We start from the raw sequence: 22,700 nt of genomic DNA on the forward strand, positions 1-22,700 counted from the left end.
CGTTTTTCTCTTTCCCTTTTTTTGTTATTTTTTCCCATTCCTTTTTTCTTCCCTTTTGTAAACAAAAACAAGACAAAGATAACTATATGTAACAGTTTGTTTGTTTGTTTGTTTGTTTGTTTGTTTGTTTGTTTGTTTGTAAAAATAATAGTAATATTGCAAAAAAGGTCATTGATCAGAGTTTGCAATAAATTTCATATACGATTTTTTTAACTGTACAAATGAAACCTCCACACCGGCTTTTGTAGAAGGTTTGAAATCACATTAAAGTAATTCATTCTTACGCACTGGCAAATGCGTTTAGATTCAGATAGCATCCTCGTGGAAAACATAATTTGGCAGAACATCCATTAAGTCTTTCACATGGTGAGCTTACAGTATGTTAAGTTTGCGTTATTACTATGAGGAATGCAGCTGTTGGTCTGAACGGAAAAATCTGTCTTCTTGTAATGAAGTCTGAAAAAAGCCTATGTACACCTTTAATGACAAACACAGGCAAATCCAGTGATTATTTCATCCTCAAAAGCAATTGTTGTGTCAGTCCGGTACCTTGTAAACATGACTTTGATTTCAGATGAGTGATTTAGAAAAAAAAAACTATGCTTTTACTCCCAAAGGTTGCATAAAGTCAGTTTACCAAATCAAGAGAATACTTTCTAGTTTTGTCTGCAAAAAGCATCGGACGGTCAGCAAATATATCTAAAGCAACCATATGCAAGATTTTTCATGCATTAGTTGCTTTTTTATTGCTAATGTGTGAACAGCTTGTTACAAATCTTCAAAAATGAGAAGGCATGTGGACTGTTTTTTTAACTGAAAGACATTTTGCTGGGAAAAAAATCAAAAGAATGTGATGTTTATGCAAATTCCAAAGAGTTTCTATTCAATTCTATAGCAGATGAAAATAAATGGATATCCCTTTAACTTGCACTCTGGGAATTATGTTTTATCAAATGATATTGTGTACCTCACATCACAAATTTGGATTTTTTTTATTTTAATAATAACCTATGTACAAAAGGTCAATCAGGCAGTTGAAATGTTGTAATTTTAGGGCAATGCTGAAAGAAATGATAGAGCTCTATTTTAACGATTTAGTCGCAAAGTTTCAAGCGCATGGAGAAAAAGAATTAGGGGCATGTCCGAGTCCACTTGATGTTTTAAGGAAAGAAAAATAAGGTCTGCACCCTAGTGTATGGTCTAACAGGATTGTTCTTTTTCTCTTAATGAGTTAAAGGTGTGTTTTGAGCATAATGTGCATTAAACCAATCAGTCTTATCTTTCATTCCCTTTAACCTTTGATGCACTACATGGGTCTAAAGTGACCCATCTAAGCTTATTTTTTCTATATCTATTTTATAGTTTGTGCATCAAAGGGTTAAGAGTCAGTTGCATCACGCCATGGCACATTTGCTATTTACATGGTGTACTTTGTAAGAGGAAAAACTGAATGCTACAATGCTTAAACTAGTGCATTGAACAATGCTTGAACTAGCGAGAAAACAATTGAGAAAATAAACCATCTGCAGCTTGAGGATAAAGAATGAGCCTCCTCCATTATGCTTTTTTACTTTCTCTTTACTTTAATTCTTTTCTTTACTCCTTTACTTTCGTGGATAAGAAAACAGTGTTGTACGCACTCCACTAAAGACACCCATTCTCCTACATATTTAATTCCATTTGTTAAGCACAATTATTTCTAAAAACTATTTCAAACTATTTCTAAATTCAGTTCTAATGTCCAGCAAAGGAATAAATGAACAATATTAACGAAGTGTGGTTATGCGTTGTATCCAAACACATTTTCTATTCTTTTTCCCCATCTGGTGATGCAGACATCTCCAAAACCTGACAGGTGGACAAATCCAAACTTGTTTTTATTAAAACAAATCTAAATTTGCATTGTGACAATACAGAAACTTTCTGTACTGCCCCTATTTTGTGTTTACTTCCTTTGTCACTGCCTTTTATAATGAGTTCAACCCCATTGGATGCTACAACCAATTACAATGATGGGAAAATATATAAAAGGGTTTGTTTCTTTCTTCTGGAAGAGAGAGTTCTGACCTCCAGTGTGGGAGTGGTGTTTGCGTCACCAAGTTGCGTTGCGGGTGTGGCTCTGCCTGGGTCTGAGGAAGCTGAGGAAGAGATGCGGCGATGCTCAAGTTTTCACTGACTTGTCCTTTATAGCCACCGTAACAACAAGTTTCCTGGTAATTGCTGACGAGTGCCAGTCTTATGTTACCTTCGTGTTGAAAAATTACCGGTGCGATGTGTTAGGACACCTCCGAAAACGGCTGCCTGTTCATAATTTCTGTCCGTTCTGCCAAGTCACCTGCCAGCCAGTGAACTGCTGACGTGTAACCTCCTGACATCACCACTGCAAGCCTCTTGGGTCAGTTTCACTCATACACTTACATACATACATTCTCCACCCAACCTCCCTTTATTTTCATTTAATTAGTTATTTGAGAAATTTGAAAAGTTTTGTTTATTTATTTCTTGGTGTATTTGTTGTTGTTTTTTGAGGGGAATATTGTTTTGGGTCACTTAAAATGATTGTAGGATATTGACTATATAAATATTTATTTTTTGGTATTGTTGTTACTTGTAGTTGTATTTGCCATTTAAATTAGTTCATTAAATCTTTCTAAGTGGAATTCGATTTTCTTGTTCTTATTTCGTATGGTTCTATGTTACTGTATGTAACGGAGGGTCTTGTATAAGTTTTGTTTTCGCTATCCTGGGTAATTAATTATAGTTAGATTTATTTGTGGCAAGGTTTAAAACTTGTCTGGCACCCGAAATCATGCATAAAATTTGTTAATATATGTATGTTATATTATAATATATTTTATTTTTTTTTGCCCGAGGGTGACTGCGTTAGAGGGAGATATTACCAGACGCACCGCCCCAACAGCGCCTTCTGTGGTTCAGTGGTAGAAATCTCGCCTGCCATGCGGGAGGCCCGGGTTCGAATCTAACCTAAGAGTTATTAATTAAAATTTTTTTTTTTGTGTGTGTGACCACCGTTACAGCATATAATAAATAATCAGCTACTAATAATAGCATTATACAAATAGAAAAAAATGCATCCAACAATGCACCTTAACGCACCTCTTTTTTAGACCAGTAAACCCATTAGTCCACAAAGTGGCACAAATTAATTTGTTATTTAAACCACTTGGTGCAAAACGTGAAATTACTGTTGCGCTGGTCTAAAAATAGCAACAAATCACACCAAACATGTCTTGCGCCTTGTTGCACTGGGTGAATGACTGGGCCCATCACTGAAAATGTTTACATGCGCAACAATGCACCGATAACTCAAAAAAATCAGATTATTGTAATAACCTATTGTCACAGTTTACATCCAAATAAATAACCCAGCGATGCAAGTACCCCACTTTTACAAGACTTCATTATTATACCAATTTATTTCCTAGTGACATCAAAACATCATCATTTAGGTATCTAAAAGAGAGTACATTTGCTATGTCAGCTGTCATGTTCAACAAATCATTAAAAACCGAAGAAGACTACTGCAACATGTCAGCAAGAAACTTATGGCTCATATACTATTCTCCCAAGATGCAGCATTTTGATTGCAGCACTTCAACTTGTGCTGCGTGAGATGAGATGAGATGAGATGAGAACACATTTTTATAATTCTCTGGGTCATGAAAGCGTCAGAGTTTGCTGTACATTTCCTTCTCATTTCCAGCGAACTGTTTGCTCTGTCTAGATGTGCTTGTAGTAAATCCACACTGAAGATAAGGTCACATATCACGCAAAAATTACAATGCGGGGACAAAAATCTAGCTGTGCTGATCGGTTTATGCTCAAGCTTATTCTTATAAGGAAAATTATTTCATATGACCATGTGTTCTGTCACATTATTAAGCATACATAGATGAGTTGTAAACACACACACCATGTCACTGAGCAAAGAAACATGAATTAATTCACATTATAGTATCACATAGCCTTACTGTATATAGTCATCAATGTGCCTGATCATCAAAATATAATAACATTGTAATTTTAATAACCTCATCTGTTGAAAAGCTTCTGCATATTGACATCCCTGTCATTAGATGCTTTCTAAACAGCCATTTCCTCACAATTGTCATTTTGTTATTGAGAGGAAAGAGTGCAGCGTGTTTAAATATTCAATTAAATATAGTCACCAACAGAATTATCAGTAATTTGCTGCAAAGGTATTTTTAAATTCAAAGAACAAAGTATCTTGAGGTGTTAGATCAAGGTCAGTCTGGGGTTCTAACATAGTGACAAGCTAGACGGAAGTACAACTCAATAAGGTTGTCACAATACTGGAATTGGATACCAATCGGTACTGAAATTTTAAAAACGTATATTTCCTGTGAACATTTGAGCGTTGTGGAGCACGTTTTTAAACAGCGCTGATTTGCCATTGTTTTCACATGCTCAACAGAAATGACTGTGATTGGCCATGAAGGTCATCGGTTCAAACTCACCACTGTTTACAGAGTGTAACCACAGATAGAGGGACACTGGAGCGTTTCAGAGTCACGTCAATCAGCTGATTTGTCTATAAGGTCACATACGAGTGGTTTGCTAATGAATCGTTGCTTTGTCCCTGTATCTGTGGTTACAGTGGTGAGTTTGGTCAAACGATGACCTTCACGGTCAATCACCAGTCATTTCTGTTGAGCACGTCAACACAATGGCAAATCAGTGATGTTTAAGAACGTGCTCCACAGCGTTAAATTTCAGTATTGATTGGTATCGAACTCCAGTATTGTGACACCCTTACGACTCAATGCTCCTACCACAGACGGCCAAATTTTACATTTTAGGATACTTTGAGATGTGTAGCTGATGAAATAGCCTCAGAGTTAATCCGTGTTTACAAAGAATATTGCTTCGACATGGCCAATCAGAGAATAAGAAGGAAGAATCAAGATGCAACAGAGGAAAATCTCAACGGCAATGAAGCTAACAGCACCAAGCTAACAGATGATGCTAAAATGAACAATGAAGAGCATGAGGTGATGAAGGCTCTCGCAATTATGAAGCACTTTTTCCTATCTCAATTCAAAGACGTTTTGAATGCTATTCAAGGGATTAAAAATGAAATTTTCTAATATGGAGGCAGATTATCAGAGGCTAAATACCGAATTAGAGAAAAATATGGGAAAGCTACATAAAACGGTAAAGATTCTGGAACGTCGAGTTGTAACACTCAGCGCAGACCTGGGGTGTGTTTCCAAAAACCATTGTTAGCCAACTAAGGTTGCAAGTTCCGTCGTTACAAACATAGTTTATTGATTTAGCATTTCCCAATTCCGTCATTCCAATAAACATTGGCAAACTGCATGACAAAATTGTACGTTTTCAACTACACCTCTAGAGCTGTAGATAGAAACATAGTTCCTGTTCCTGTTCTATTCCCAGTTATCTTCAGTATGCCTTATTCATTTAGAACGTTCCAACATTTAAACTTGGAATGATTAAAAAAAAGCATTAAAGTCATTTCTTTTAGGTGTAATTTGCTTTCAAATAATTTTTACAGTTCAGTTTTAGTGATCTCCTTATTGACAATTGCGTTCCCACTGTAGTGCACTTTGAAAACACATGCCATTTTGAACATCATGGCTCATTACAAAAGATAGGTGACCTATTATTTAAAAGCACAATATACGTTACGTCTCCAAAGCTTGTGGAAACAAAAATACATGGCATACGTTGATACTTTTAATTTATAGCAGGTCATTTATTAAGAAATGTCTCTGTACTGTAGGCCTATATGACATGGGCTTGTTGGTAAGAATATTTCTGCAGTGGTTTGAATGTGTAAAAGTAGACTTTTAAAAAAAGTAAATAAACAATATCCGACTTAATATTAATAATATTAAATTATTAATAATATATATATTTTTTTCATTCATTTTCTTGTTAGCTTAATCCCTTTATTAATCCGGGGTCGCCACAGCGGAACGAACCGCCAACTTATCCAGCAAGTTTTTTAGGCAGCGAATGCCCTTCCAGCTGCAACCCATCTCTGGAAAATATTACAATTATATTCATTATTATATATTATTATTATTACTATTGATTATTATTATTATTGAGTAGGTTTTTTTTCTCTTAATAAATTGCCTACTTTAAATTAAAACCATTAGCCTAACAATTTATATGATTTATATATGAAATTAAAATGGGTTAACTAAGTGGTTTTATGTTTATGACTAGAATATGGAATGTTCTAAATAATATTTGCAAAGGAAAGCATAGGCCCTATATGTGCCATTTATATATATTTAAATTAATATAGAAAAATAATGCATGTTTTAACCTAAACTATTGTTGATTTTTTTTAAATGCGAGTGCGTGTAAAACAATATAATTTGCAGAAAAAAGTATGTTTTTTTTTCCTAAAAAACTTGTAACTCCACCCCATTTGGAGCATCATTATGTACTTTTTACATTATAACTAATGTGATTCAAACAATGGATCTGCGACAGAGAAACTACGGTTTTGGAAAACACTCGTCACTACATGGTTCTTTTCCCAAACGATGCATCGTACTATGATAGTTCAGCCACGAGTTATGTTGTTGTTTGGGAAACGCACCCCTGGATGACTTAGGATCATGTTCAGTCTCCACAAACACAAGCAATACACAAACAAAGTTCACTTAACGTCCACCACTGTAGCTAATACCTATAATTTCGCAATTCTTCACATAACCCATCTAAAACATTGTTCTCCCAGCTTTTTGACATTCATGTTAAACACGCCATAGTACTGGATTAAACATGTTTGCATCACTCACAGGGCACGGCGCGCAGGTAGAGGTTCTCCCGTATGACTTGTTGGAGTTGGCTGTCCATGGATCCTGGTGTAAAGCACTTGCTCAGGTAAAGTCTTAGATCCTTACAGAGAGTCGAGCCTGCAGATCACAGACAGAACACATGAACATGAATGAGCTGGAAAGATCTGCAACCACTTTGTAATACCAACACTGTTGCCAAAACACAAATAGCTCACTGCTGTCACCATGGAAATATGAGGAAAAGGTAAACTGGCAAAGTGAATCTGTTAAAAACGCTGTTCAGAAGCCAAAAAGTAGCCCTTCGTAATACCAGATTTCCACAGCAGCTCTTCAGACCTCACACACACACTGAAACTGCACTGCAACTGCAGAAGTCTCTAAGGTCAGTGTGCTGTTGTCACAAACAAGCACTGCGGAGCCCCTAACGAGGACCTATCCTCCCCGCTCGCCTTCTCTCTATTGATTTTTGCACTTAATATAATCCGGTGGTCCTTTCCGCGCGCAATCTCAACACATGGACTCCTCAAGGACTCATGGGAAAGGTAGGATGAGTCATTTCCCGCTGATCTATTCATTTTTTAAAGTGCGTTATGACCTTAGATGACAGCCAGCTTCCTTTCATGCAGGATATTGATGGTCTTTGTGCATTGTGGACGGGGATTGCCTGTCCCGTTACTCGTGGGTGCTGGGCTCCTCCCTGCTCATGCTGACAGCGATCAATCGGTGCCGACCAGGGCAGAGAGTTACGGAGAGGTTAAGTAATAGAGTGCGGGATATCACATCCACTTAATGTCTGACACTCAACTGTGGGAAGGTGGAGACCTGGTGTAGAATTCGGGATATTAAGATACCTTTACATGCTGTTATTATGATAAAAAGTTTTGTTATTCGAGGGAACAGGACTGCATTAGCCTAAATGAAACATATTTACAGATCTAATAAATGGATACACACACAACTTTTTTACCAGATGTTTACATTCAATGACAAAATCAGCAGATTGCCAATAAATATGCACAGGTTTTCATGACAAGGCTTTAAGTGGCACAGATGTTTTGTTGGTCCCACTTTATATTAAGTGTCCTTAACTACTATGTACTTACATCAAAAAATAAATACAATGTACTTACTGTGTTTATAATGTATTTGAGAACACTTGTGGTTCCTTTGAATTGGAATAGAGGTTGGGTTATGGACAGGTTTGGTGGCATGGGTAGGTTTAAGGGTGGGTTAAGGTGTAAGGGATGGTCAACAGTGTATTTACAAATGTAGTTACAAAAGTTAATTACAGATGTATATACATACATGTATTTAATCAAGCATAAGTACACAGTAAATACATGTATTTACACAAAAAGTACATTGTAGCAAACTATTAATTCCTGTGTAAGTACATATTAGTTAAGGCCACTTAATATAAAGTGGGACCGCATTTAAAGACACACACACACAAAGTCTTTGCTTCCACCCTAAAAGGGCCATTACCTTCATGGTAATTAGAAATAATTTGTGAGATATTTTGAGCATAAACTTCAGAGGCACTGTAGGAATACCAGAGACATATATTACATCTTGCCAAAACGACATAATAGGACCCTTCATGTAGAGTTTATTACACATTAATCATTTGACTTCAGATGATCAGAAACATTAGATTAGTCTCTGAAATTCCATAAGGAAAGTGTTGGAATAATTAATCAATTCCATGAGTGTTCAATACAAAAGGTCAGGAGAGGTTTTTCTTCAATGTCAAAAATATTAGTAATTTATCGGATGCAAATTAATAATTCGATCACAGAGTTCACAGAATTAGGTTATCCTCAATGCAAAGCAAAAGTTACATTCAGGAGGTGCACAACCCAATTCATTTTTTGACTTCAACTTAAATAGGCAGCTGATATTAACAGGTGGAGTTTAGTGGAATTCCTCACTTGTCAAACATTCTCCAGCCCTCCATTGGCCGCACCCATACATACTTCCTCTTTTTCTACTAATTCTCTGCACAACATTAAAAGCATAAGTTCCAACACATTTCTGCTGACAGGAAGTTTAACTGCAGAGCTTAAGTTAATTTTACACAATCAGGCATTTGCATTTCGATCAGCTTCATCTACTGCTTCATTAGTATGCAAAGCATATCACACTCAACAGAAGAAGTTCAGTTAATATATCACCGTTAAGCAATACAAATGAAATGTTTAATGAAAATAAAGGGAGACAAAAATATGTTTAAAATATATTCCTTTTTCCCAACAGGGCCCCTTTTTGTGTTGGCCTGTACCCAATATATAGTTGGCCCATGCACTGGTGTTGGTGCTTGTTCAGCTTCTACACCAATACATGCTTAAACACTCAAATTAGTCAGATGTCTCCTCAAAAGATAAGCATGTAATGAAAATGCAACATATTGTGCCACTTTAATTTTAATTTGTTGCGATATATTACATCACACTTTGAAATGAATATTCATTCAAAAGTCGTCCCTAACAGTATTAAAAGTATTTTGCTATAAAGATATTTTTAAATTAAATTCAAAGAACAAAAAAAGTATACTGAGGCGTTGAATCATGTTAACTCTCCAAACACAAGCAGTAAGTTACAATAATGGCCCGTTTCCACAGAGTGGCACAGTGCGATACGGTATGGGTCCGTACGGGTCACATTTATCAGGCTTGTGTTTCCACTGACAAAAGGTTACCAATGGTATGACAGACAGTTTCAGTCGACGTCATTCTTGCTCGAGGGAATGTCAAAGTATAGCTGTACAGGTCGTTCACATATCATATGAGAAGCACTTCTCACAAAACAGATGCTTTATACACAAATTCTTGAGTATAAGTGTTCATTACTAACCTTTCTATGAACATGATTTGATTTTAATTGCAGATCAATGATAGTACATGATAGTATGTGATAGTATTGCCATAGCCATATCACCCTGCAGCCCAAGACCGGTTACTTTCTGAAGCTAAGCAGGGCTGAGCCTGGTCAGTACCTGGATGGGAGACCACTAGGGAACACTAGGTTGCTGTTGGAAGTGGTGTTAGTGAGGCCAGCAGGGGGCGCTCAACCTGTGGTCTATGCGAGTCCTAATGCCCCAGTGAAAGTGAAGGGGACACTACACTGTCAGTGGGCGCCGTCATTCGGATAAAACGTTAAACCGAGACCCTGACTCTCTGTGGTCAGTAAAAATCCCATAGCACTTCGCTTGAAAGATCAGGGGTGTAACCCCGGTGTCCTGGCCAAAGTCCCTCTATCGGCCCATGTGATCATGGCCTCCCAATCATCCCCTCCCAATCATCCCCGTCCACTGAATTGGCTCTATCACTGTCCCTCCACTCCACCAATAGCTGGTGTGTAGTGAGCGCACAGGGGCCGTTGTCCTGTGGCTGCCGTTGCATCATCCAAGTGGATGCTGCACACTGGGGGTGGTGTGGAGAGACCCCCCTCATAATTGTGAGGCGCTTTGGGTGTAAGGCCATACACAATAAATGCGCTATATAAATACACATTACATTACATTACATAGTATGAAATAGCCTACTGTAATGTCTGCAATTATATAGAATAAATAAATAAAAGCAACAAATATAAAACATAGAGCCCCTTACATATGTTACCAATTACAGAAAAACTACACACAGCATACATTTAGTCCTTATTTGCGTTCAAAAACAACACGCAACGTATAGGCCGCAGTCAGTGCAAACCTCTCATCTGCATCTTTATTCTTCACCAGCACATGTAACCTCTGTTAGAAAGTAATTCCATCATTCCGAGTTAATAACAGTCCAAAAGGCGATGATAATAGTTAAACATGGCAGTTTGTTCATGTCTTAGGTTGCTAAAAGAATCATTTGCTCAAGTTTTGTTAGGCTTCTCCTTTGTTTTTTCACGCTTCACTCTCACATTTGTGCATTTCTGAAAGGATCGGATGTCAGAAGCACTTCGATAATCATGCGCACGTTATATTCATCAGCTCAAGAAGTTCGCTATTTCAAATATAAACCCACATGCCAGCTTTCTCAGGAAAGTGAAACTGCTCGTGCATTAGATGGTCTTGCAAACAACCAACATTATGGGGCATAGGGGTAGATTCTGCTCTTCTTCTTGGCTTTGTGCCTGTTCATCAAGACGATGACATGGTTTATTTGAGCTCGGGTCGACCATGCCTCGTTGTTATATGTATATGTTAATACAGTGTAATGTCTCGGCTGTGTGTTTAAAAATGGCGCTTCCTTTGTTTTCACTCTCCTGGCTTTTGCACAATCTAGTGATGTATCTCTGTAAACCAATAGTGTTCAGCTGCGCGTCTGGCTCTTCCTTTTGGCACGCTTTTGTTGTGCTAGGTACCCTTTTGAAAGGGTACCCAAAATGTGGTACGGTACAGTTCGCTTTTAGGTACCTTTTGACAGTGGAAACGGCCTTAAAAGTTTACCAAACCATACTGTACCACTTGGTGGATACAGGCCATAGGTTCACTTAACATCCACCGCTGTAGGTAATAACTACGATTTCGGAATTCAGCAGGATGAGTGATGGAGCAAAAAATATATATTAATAGAAGGACACAGTGTAAATTGACATTATCATTCAACAGCACTGAATTTAATTTAATAAAGCACTAAAACAATTTTTGCATAGGTTCTTTAGTGATCCTTCTGAAACAATTCTAATATGATGATTTTGTGCTGTTTGAAACATGCTAACATTACTTATCATCACAGTTTCATAGTATTTACTAAGGTGTATTGTATTTGTTTGTCTTGTTTAATTACATTTCTTTCACCTTTGGTTATTTCCAAAAGTAACTATTATGTTTCCAAAATTCTACAGCTGCTTTTCTCAACCATTCAGTCTCTAAAAACATCCACAATGCTTCAGAGAAAGTTAAGTTTTTTTAAAAGACGGTTAAAAGCCCTTATTTTTTATATAAATTATAGCAAAAAAAATAAAGCCTGAGGTAACATTCTTGTTAGTTTAGGACGTGTTGACAAATCAGAGAGAGTGAAAACGCCTTCATTAGGCATTCATTAATGGTGTCAAGAACAACTAAAAATTCATGACATTATCGTGCAGATGCTAGACATGAATATAGTAAATTGAATCCCCATGGAGAATTTGGAGCTTGACATATTCAGGCAGGTTACATTAGGATAATGCAATCCACAGGCAGAATGACACTAGTGGGCAACATGTCAACACTGTGATCTACTCAGGGCTATATACTGTCAAAATATATAAAGCTCTTAAGTATTTAATCGAATAAGTGCAGCAAAATGCAGAAAAATACAACCCCATTTAACAAGAAAAAAACATTTGCAGATGTGAGCAGAGATCTGGGCCAGTGATGAAAAGGTCACAGGTTTAACCTCAAGGCAGAGGTGTCCCATGAACCAGAAAGTTACTGAAATTTCCAATGAGATTCTGAGAGAACCCCACAATAGGTTGTTACGCCACCAAAGAGGGTGACATATTCAGGTTAGTTCTGCTTAATTATGTTTGTTTTAAAGACAGTTTATCTAAAAGCAAAGCATTACAGTATGTCAGTATTTACTCACCCTCAAATTAGAAAGTAAAGTAAGATAGTGAAGCAACTTTCTGAGAGAAGAGTTAAAGTAAATGAAATCTAAAGCATAAATGGTCAACCCTTTTAACCAAAAGGATAAAAGTGCATAATTAAAATAACATAAGAGTATTATTATTTTTTATAATACATTTAAAGTCTTCTGAAGCAATAAAATAGCTTTATATCAGATATTACAGTTAATATTGTATATTAGGGTTGTCACGATACCATCAATTCAGGCCACGTCACTATACCAGCAAGTAGTATCGCAATACTGTATAATTCATAACTCAAATCTATGAAATAAGGCAAATTGTCAGAAATATTTATATGTCATCATACATAAATTCAATTCAGAATTACGATATTATTGAAACATTATTATTGAATTATTGGTCTATCGTTTATTACAAATGTAATAACGATACTACTGTTTACAAACTACAGTGGCACCGCCAGTATTTTGGAGCCATAGTATTGCGGTGCTACCAAAGTATCGGTAAACTGTGCAACCCTATAACATTCTTATATGAAAAAAATAGTTAATAATTTGACTCTTTGATACTTTTTGTAAATTTTTCATTGATTCGGTAAAGAATTTATTTACAAATTGGACTGATCATCTCGATCAGTCCAATTTGTAAATAAATTTGATACTAAATTGACAGAGACTTGTATCATGAGATATGAAACATGTTTATAAACGTCTACACTATAAAAAGCATTTCGTTACTTTATGTTAAAAAAGGGAGGAAACCTGTTGTCTTAAAACCTGATTTACTTCAAAAAACTTATCTGAACTTTTATAATTATGCACATAGTTTATTTAGTTGGGGTGGCACGGTGGCACAGTGGGTAGCACCGTTATCTCACAGCAAGAGGGTCTCTAGTTCAAGGCCTGGCTGGGTCAGTTGGCATTTCTGTGTGGAGTTTGCATGTTCTCCCAGTGTTCGCATGGGTTTCCTCCACAAATCCAAAGACATGCACTTTAGGTAAATTGGGTGCACACCAACATAGTATGGCTAAAAATCTGATTCAATATAGGTTTATTTAGTTAATAATTTTAAGGCAATGAGTTTAATCTAGATTTTCAAGTAAAGTCAACTAATCGCATTTTGTAGCTAAAAATAATAATAATTTTATTATAATTTTCTCTCCTATTAAAAAAGCATGAAAAAACTGATTTACAGGATGAAAACAACATCAGAGTGAGTAAATGGTGACAGTGTTTTCTGACTATTGTATCTTTTTCAAACACATATTCAGTTTGCTCTCATCAGTGATTAAAGTACCTGGAGAGACGGTTTTGATCCGAATGGGATGTGGACATGAGTTGAGAACCCCTCTTACGTCTCCCAAAGTTAGTCCCAGGACAGGTGTTCCCCCAATCTCAAGGATGATGTCTCCAACAGTGGCTCCTCCCCCAGGTGCTGCAGTAACGAATGGGAACTCTCCATAATCTGCACCACCTCCAATGGCCACGCCAAGCTCTCCCGAGCCTCCGCCCAGCGGGACGAAGCTCTCCTGCACTTTTGAGCGCCAGTGCAGCTTCTTAACAGTGGCCTTAGACATGTTGACAGCGCTGGAAGAAAGAGAAAAAACACCAGTCAGGAAAATATTGTTAAAAGTAAATGTTCTATGCTGAAAAAAATGACAAGGGTTTGCCATGTGGTCAGAATGCTCCATCCATTGCATAATTTTAACCATTTTAGCAAATGAGACTGTAGTGAGCTTGTGTTATTACAGGTCGAACAGTTTAGAACAGTGGTTCCCAACATTTCTTTTGCCTGCAACCACCTTTTCCCCTGGAAAATATTGTAAGGCCCCCCTCAACATTTAATGATATTACCGCTCATATAAGTTTGCAGTAAGGATGACAAAAAATTTTGTTTTCAAACAAACAGTGTCTTTATACTATATCTAGATATTTTTATGCACACATAATAGCCTAATGTAAAATGTAAAGGCAAAACATCAGTAGGTCATTTGTAACTGAAAAAAAGTAAGCCTTTGGCCTTTCAATTGGCCCTATATTAGTTGCCCATTTTTAAAACGTTTCTTGTCAGTAGCTGTGACGTCCATCATCTAAGTGAAGTTTAGTTTTAAACTAATTTCGAGAGGAGCATGTACTCATGATTTACCCAGCTGGTCCACATTAACTAATTATGATCCTCCAATCAAAGGATCCCAAATCACTATATATATCCTCAATTCCTTTCTACAACTATCTTCGTCTGGAAGAAACCCCCCTCCTCCCCTTCTTCCTCCTTTATCCAGAATGGGCGGCACGGTGGCCCAGTGACTAGCACTGTTGCCTCACAGCAAGAATACCAATGGTGTTGGGTCCTCGCTGAGCCATCTGGTATTTCTGTGTGGAGTTTGCATGTTCTCCCCGTGTCCGCGTGGGTTTCCCCCGGGTTCCCCGGTTTCCTCCCACCATCCAAATGTGCTCTATATTATAGATAAAACAAGCCTAAACCTTTTTTATAAGTTCGCCTTGGCCTCAGCAGCGGGGGAGTTTGAGATAGACCTGAGCTCAATCTTTACTCGCCCTGCAAAAGGGGGGGAGCCCTGGGCTCGAGGATTCCTTGAGCTCAGGGCTCTCTCCCGGGACAGCATGCCAAACAAGCTATGTATAAATCATGAGCTAAGTGTGAACGCTTGAATTTTGGGAGTGTGTTAATTCTTTTGCCTTGTGCTTGAAAAACGCTCTGAGCTTGTCGCGGTATTGGGAATGAGTTGTCTGCAAATGTTAAATGTTTCAATAATTTGGATGGCCTCATGCATTCTTAGCAAGAACTTTGGCGCAGAAAATGCACTGTGGCTGGGTCAGGTACTCTTTGCTTTGAGAAAATGGAATAAAACCATAGTTCAGCTAAATATCAAGGTATTTCCTGCATTTTGTGTTTCCAGTATAGCTAGTGCTGCGACCCAAAATGTTTGGAGCTTCCTCACCTGGGTCCAGTATGCTTGGGCTGTAAGCATTAGCTGCTGTAGACAAATTAGTGAGTCGAATTACACTGTATTTTTTGCAGAGCCAGGGAATAAAATCAATTAAGGCAACATGATCATTCTCCTAATTGTCCACTGCTATTTTTTTTTTAAATATGACTTGACCCCCTCCACAGAGCTTGCTGAGGCCCTCTTGTGGGGCGGGACCCTCCTTTTGGAAACCGCTGATTTAAAAGATCAAGTTATAATTTTGAAATGACAAAAAAAAAAGTTAAATCAAAAGATCGTTGTTTGATGAGGATAGTTAGTTTGCATGGTGGATGATGATGGGTTTTTTTTGTATGTTATTGTATTGTGAATAATTTTGTTCCCATTTTAAAATGTGGAGGTACTGTTTGTTTTATGCATTAAATGTATTTTGCAGCCATACCTAACTTTTTAACAGTGAAGAACACAATTGTATTGTGTTTTTATCCTCAATGGTTTTTCTTCAAAAGAAATGGGATACTTTTTGTACAGTTAGTCTAAATCTTGTCAAATAAAAATTCAATTCAACTAATATTCTCTTAAAGGGCCATGAAACCCCACTGTTTCGGTTGAAGTCTACCTCAGAATTTTTTCAAAAAATGCTCTGAGATCGGCGTGGAGCTCTGCAAGCAGGGGGTGGAGTGGGTGTGGCCGGCAGAGCAGGGGAAAAAGAGGGGAGCAAACAACTGTCAGTTGGCTCACAAAATGAGACACAAACCGTGAGGAGACCCATGATTTTATAGTTGATAAAGTTAAAATACAAAGAAATAAACAGTAAGTAATTTAATATCCTGCTACATTTGTTATTCGTAATTTTCATATATAATTTGTTATATCATTGTTACAATATTATCGTGTTTGAACACTGTAAATAAGGAGGACTTTTCTCCTCCTAAATCCCCGGGTTTGAATGCAGACACAGTGGATAGCTGTTCAGCAGGTTTCTTTCCCTATCTATTTCAATCATTAGCCCTGCCGGTAATCCAGAGGATTTTAAAACTAGGCGAACACAGTAGCACAGATCTAAATGTGTCTGAATGGTAACAAACTCAACTGATAAAAAAAAAGTTTGCCTTACTTCAATTTTCATACAGCTCTCTTGACAAAAATGCTTGCTGCAAAGCAGGGTCTTCTCATAGGATAATCAAAACTCAGCTATGAATAATAATGAAAAACCGACGCATCATCACTCCACTAGCAGATGTGCGCTACATCACCGATTTTGATCCCGCACTAAAAATTATTTTAAACCCGGAAGATGAAATTAGCAGACAAAAGCTCAAAAATTATCCAGTTTTCCTCACGATTAAAGCTGACAGGTACTAACATTGTATTAACTGATGCTCAACACAAACAAATTTGTAAAAATTTTGTAAAAAAACAAAAAAAAATTATTCAATGGTGTCTTGAACCTTTAAAAAAAAAAAGTTTCCACAAAAATATGAAGGCAAGCAGCACAATTTAGATCGTAAGATCGCTAATGAAAGATGTTACTAAATCAGGTCAATCAGCATTTTACATTAGCATAAATCATTAGCATGATTTCTGAAGGATTGTGTGGCTGAAGGCCCAACTAATGGCCGTAAGCAGAGAGATATTTTAATGCACCTTTCAGTAAACCTACTCATCCAGGCAAACAGTCTATTGTAACTGTGACCAAACGAATGAAACGCATTTACATGCAAAATAAGAAAACGTATCCCATAACTCATCTAACAGCAAAAAAACAGAGAGTCAGGGGCTTTCGCAAACACATTTACGTGAGTCCCAGTGGTATTCCACAAGCTAAACACATGATACGAGTCTCCAAATTGAAACAAAACAAGCAAACAGATGGTCAAAACGCAGTGGGGGGTGATTTCATCCACAAACACAATTTACAAGGGCTCATTAAAAATGCATAGATCTATTTCAGGTGTCAACGAATCAGCTACCGAAAATTTACACATTTTCGCCATCAAAACTCTATGGTGCTTCCCATTCAGCATCTTAAAGTTGGGGGAAAAAAACAGAAAACGCATCAGCATCTCGGTGGATCTGCCAAATTACGCATCAGGTTTGGCTGCAGAAGGCCTCTCTCTCTCTTACGGTCTCTCTCTCTGTATGCTTGCCATATAGCAACTCAGTATAGATATGAATCAACAACATGCTAACAACAAAAAAAACTTACAAGCATTTGACAAAAACTAAATCATTTGCTCATCTGAAAACAACCCTGCAGTGCAAAGATCACATGCTAGTTAATGCATTATCTGATATGCATCAGCAAGGAGGAGGGTGGATGACTGTTTAAATAGACAATACCAACAGTTATATAGTTACAGCTCCACCATTGCAGTAAACTCAGGGAGGGGAGGAGACCGTGTATTCCGGCGCTGCGGGTCTTTTCCATTACCTCACAGAAAAAGCGAGAAAGTTACAACTTCAGGTCGTACAGACTCTGCCTGGAGCTGTGGAGAAACAGCGGCTCGAGTCACCTTAAAAACTCAATGCAAACAGTAGCATGAGCACTTCAAACGCTCGGTATCAAAGTCCATCCAAACCTGCCGCAGTGTGTTCGCACCTCACTTGAGCACACACACATACACGCTCAGCACAGTGTGAATGTGATATAAGCGTGTGTGTGTGTAGGTAAAATACGACTCAGCACTTAGGATTTAAGATTAATATATAACTTAGCTTTAAATATGCATCTGGATCTTGTCTACCACTTTGTTCGCTGCGGTTGTGGGATCCCTCTGGGATGGTGTTTCATGTGTCAGACACACACTTCCGTCTGAGGCAAGTTTCTTCGAGTATATCACTGCTGCATGACATCTGTGTATTTTAGCAAGATCTAAAGCCAGCTCCCTCTCTGATTAAATCCTTGCTTGCATCTTCCGCATTACATATGCATGCTGAGTGTTCGTGGGCCGCTGAGAAGTTGAGAATAATTGATTAAGTACTTTGGAAAGGTGCCCAAACTGCCACCCCATTTCACTTATGAATAAAGAACTCATAACCCCAAAACAAAAGGAACTGCTTGTGTCTTTAAAAGCTTTTAAGACCGAATTAAAGTGACAGTTGAACTAAAAGTGAAAATGTGCTCACTATTTTTTCACCATCAAATGGTTCCAAACCTTTATGAGTTTCTTTATTATGTTAAGAAGATATTTTGAAAACCATTAGCTTTTATAGTTGGAAACACAAATACTGTGGAACTCAGTGGTTACATGTTTCCTGCTTTCTTCAAAATATCTTATTTTGTGTCTAACAGAAACTCAAACAGGTTTGGAACAAGTAACAAGTGAGTAATTACTGACATATTTTTTACTTTTTGGTGAACTATCCTTTTAACGTTCCCTCATCGGATGCATTTTGAAGCCATTCAGTGTTTTTTTTTAGTCAACTTTATTTGAGTACCGGGAAATCTTTGATGGGGTGAGTGTGCAGCATGACACTTTTACAGGCATTTATTTAGTAGATGCTTTTATCCAATCAAACTGACACCCTACCAGTCAAAAGTTTAAGATTTCTGAAAGTCTGTAATTACATTGCTTCTCAGAAATCATTCTAGTACAGTACTAGAAAGTAAAAAAAAAAAACAGCCTTCTAGTCTTTACTGTCACTTTTGATCAATTTAATGCATCCTTGTTGAATAAAAGTTTTCATTTTCTTTTTTTTAATCCTACTTATGTCTACTAACCCAAAAATAATAACCAACAAAAGCTGTTTTAATTTAATGTAATGTAATGGTGACACGGTGACGCAGTGGGTAGCACAATCGGCTCAAATCAAGAAGATTGCTGGTTCAAGCGTCAGCTGGATCAGTTGGCATTTCTGTGTGGAGTTTGCATGTTCTGCCCATGTTCATGTGGGTTTCCTCCGGGTGCTCCGCTTTTCCCCCACAGTCTAAAGACATGTGATTTAGGTGAATTGGGAAAGCTAAATATGGCCATAGTGTATGTGTGTGATTGATTGTGTATGGGTGTTTCACAGTGATGGGTTGCAGCCGGAAGGTAAAACATGCTGGATAAGTTGACGGTTCATTCCTCTGTGGTGATCCCAGATTAATAATAAAGGGATTAAGCCGAAAAGAAAATGAATGAATGTGATGTAATGTATATTTATATAGCACATTTTTTTGTGTGGCATTACACCCAAAGTGCTTTACAAGCATGAGGGGGCGTCTCACTAAACCACCACCAGTGTGCAGCGTCCACTTGCATGATGTGACGGCAGCCATAGGACAATGGCGCCAGTGTGCTCACCACACACCAGCTATTGGTGGAGTAGAGAGACAGTGATAGAGCCAATTCGGTAGATAGGGATGATTGCAAGGCCAAGATCGATAAGGGCTGATGTAGGGAATTTGGCCACTCTTTACGAGAAGTGCCATGGGATTTTAAATGACCACAGAGAGTCAGGACTTCAGTTTAAGGTCTCATCTGAAAGACGGCGCCCACTGACAGTATAGTGTCAACTTCACTTTACTGGGGCATTAGGACTCACACAGACTGCAAGTTAGGCGTCCCTTGCTGGCCTCACTAACACTTTCCTCATGTGATCTCCCATCCAGGTACTAACCAGGCTCAGCCCTGCTTAACTTCAGTGAGTAAACTGTCTTGGGCTGCAGGGTGATATGGCTGTTGTGGTGGTTTTCAATATTCATAATGATAAAAAAAAGATCACAACAGCACTCCAGAAGGATTTCTGAAGAGTCATGTACTCAACACTGAAGATTAAAGCAATGACTGCTAAAATTTAGTGTTGCCATTGCATGAATAAATCACACATTTTAATATATTTCAATTTAAAATAGTTATTTTAAATTATAATACTTCACTCCTGTTTTTATTCTTTTTTAATTAACTGAAATTCTTGTGAGCAAAAAGACTTCATTCAAAAACAAAGTGACCTGATGTTTTGCACTGCACATACTGTAGGTTGTGTAAGTAAATCTGGATTAGCTGTAGAACAAAGGTTTACTTAAAGATTTAAAACAAGCATGCTAGAGCTCAAACAAATTAAACACACTAGCTGTTCATATGAACTCTGAGCGAGTCAGTCAAAGATGAAGTGCAGAGAGAAAATAAATCCTGGTTCTTCAGGTGAGTCGATAAACAGACTCAAATCAAGAACAGCTTTAATTGAAAACTAAAGGTCTAGATGTCACTGGGCCAAAGAGCGGGATGTAGATCAAAGCTTTGCGGATGACTTTCTGAGATCGGATATTTGGGTGCGAGCTTCACTAAGAGGCTAAAAGATTTTGTCGACATCTAACACAGCATTTTTCACATCAATTATCGTTCATGCTGTGCAACAAGATCGAAGATCAGAGAAGAATGAAATGCGATTTCTAGCGCTCTGCTTTCTCTTTGAAGCTAATCATTACGGGACGTCTTGATCTCATTGTACTGTAGAACTGAACATTAACTCAAGCTCCAAAAATCAGCCAAACACAAGACTACACATCATCACCCTGTTCTCTGAGGGACAGAAAAATACATCTTAAACCACTTTTTTTTTGTCTTCCAGCTAGACTCAAAGAGGTTTGTAGCACTTTAAGGCAGGTCAGTTCATTTTAAACCAGCTAAAACGTCTGCACAAGCTTCGTTAGACTGATTGTGGTGAGTCAATCAAAACTCCACTATTTCCGAATGAGATCCCAATAAGATCAAGTCACTCCTGAACATGTTTAAAATCTCTCTGTGGCATCATACTGCGGTTGGCTACTGTGTAAAGAGCCTCAGGTACACCGGTCTGCCGTTATGTGCTGAACCATTAAAGCGATGAAGAGCCAGGGGGTTTAATTTTTTTTCTTCACATCAGCAGTCAAGGCTCCTCCTGAATAAAAACAAACAATCTGGAACTCGGAAGAAATCTCTTCAGTCAAAAGAGGTCAAGCTGGATGTCATGTCAACATGATTCAAGTCATATTAGCTTAAAACTACAAATCCCACGATCAAACAAAACAACATCATCTGCTTCTCATTGTTAAGCCATTGGAAGCGCTGAAAATGGTCACATTACAAGTCCACTACTATGTATGCTGGAGATGAAACTTCATGGCACCTGCCCACATCCTCATACATATGGATCCCCACACAATCCACACCTGTGCTTGCTCATTTGTATAACGACACTACTGGCTGTTGATTCAAGTCCATAACCTTCATGTTATAGCAGCCTTTATGCGAGTAACAAGTAAATATACAGTAACAATAAGAGCAGAGGATAGGAGGTATGAAATTGTGTTGACTGAAGGGAAAGATGGAGTGAGATTTTGAAGAGTGATTTAGGGAAGCAGTTCTGCATGCGTAGCATGTGAAAGTGGTCAGTGGTTGGGATTTTTACATACTTTACTATATTCCGAATCATGAAGAAGGAAAGTGTGTGTGCTTATAGGTAAATGTAATGTTTAGTGATGTTCAGCAACATTAACTTTCAGTTGTCATGCCAATAAATGTTTAGCAATATTAATATACGATGACTAAATTGTGTAGGTGTGAAAAGTAATTTTGACTTTGTAGGCTAGTGTTATTTAGTGTTATAAATTATATTATAAGTTTAGTTTTTACTATTTAGATTTTTATTAGTCTTCATTTTTTTTTCCATTTAAAGTTTTAGTATGTTATTTCATAAATCATACTTATCACATATATTATACACATATTATTATATATATATAATCAAACTAATAAATAATTAATGTATTTTTTTCTTCTTTAACATTGACTAATGGTTTATATTGCTTTTATTTCAGTTGTAGTTATTCTGCACATTAAACATTTAGCGCACACTATAATTTTTTTTGCAATAACTCAAAAAGGGGCATAATGTACCATATTAATATGATGGGATTTTCCTTATTAATTATTTACCAGCATTGTGTTGAAGGTTGACAGAAATGTCTGTAAAAATAATGGATAATGTTCTGGCAGAAAAAGTATGACTAGACAACTGTGACCCAGTCTATGTTTTGTTTTAGTTTGGTTTATTCGTGTCACACCTTCCACGTTAGTTCTCCTGAGTTCTTCATTGGTTTTCGTGGTTATTAATTGTGTCCACTGCCAGTCAGCTTTAGTTAATTGTTTCTTTGTGTATTTATGCCCGGTTTTGTTAGCCCATCATTGTCAGTAGTTCTCTTAGTTACCCCCATGATGTCTGTGTGTGCCCAGTAGGCATGGGCTGGTTTAAGATTCTAACAGTATGATAACCTTAGATAAAATATCTCGGTTTGACAGTATTGTAATTACAGCTTTAAATTATGCACTTTTTAAATGTGTGGGTAAGAAGCTGAAACTTTCCCCCTTTGAACACAATATGTTTTATACTGAGGAACATTTCAA

At 37.5% G+C, this 22,700-nt stretch overlaps 1 protein-coding gene across 3 annotated transcripts in view; it reads right to left on the reverse strand.

The window, feature by feature from the left end:
* Positions 1–22,700, reverse strand: part of magixa (MAGI family member, X-linked a) — an 81,445-nt gene that overhangs the window by 53,544 nt on the left and 5,201 nt on the right. For all 3 annotated transcript variants that reach the window (XM_073910323.1, XM_021478425.2, XM_021478426.3), the window contains exons 2-3: positions 13,683–13,972; positions 6,822–6,938 (exon numbers count right to left, since the gene is read on the reverse strand). In XM_073910323.1, the coding sequence (XP_073766424.1) occupies positions 6,822–6,938; positions 13,683–13,972 (407 nt within the window). The remainder of the gene's footprint in view (positions 1–6,821; positions 6,939–13,682; positions 13,973–22,700) is intronic.

This window comes from Danio rerio, chromosome 8 (genome assembly GCF_049306965.1).
Source record: "Danio rerio strain Tuebingen ecotype United States chromosome 8, GRCz12tu, whole genome shotgun sequence".
Classification (NCBI taxonomy): Eukaryota; Metazoa; Chordata; class Actinopteri; order Cypriniformes; family Danionidae; genus Danio; species Danio rerio.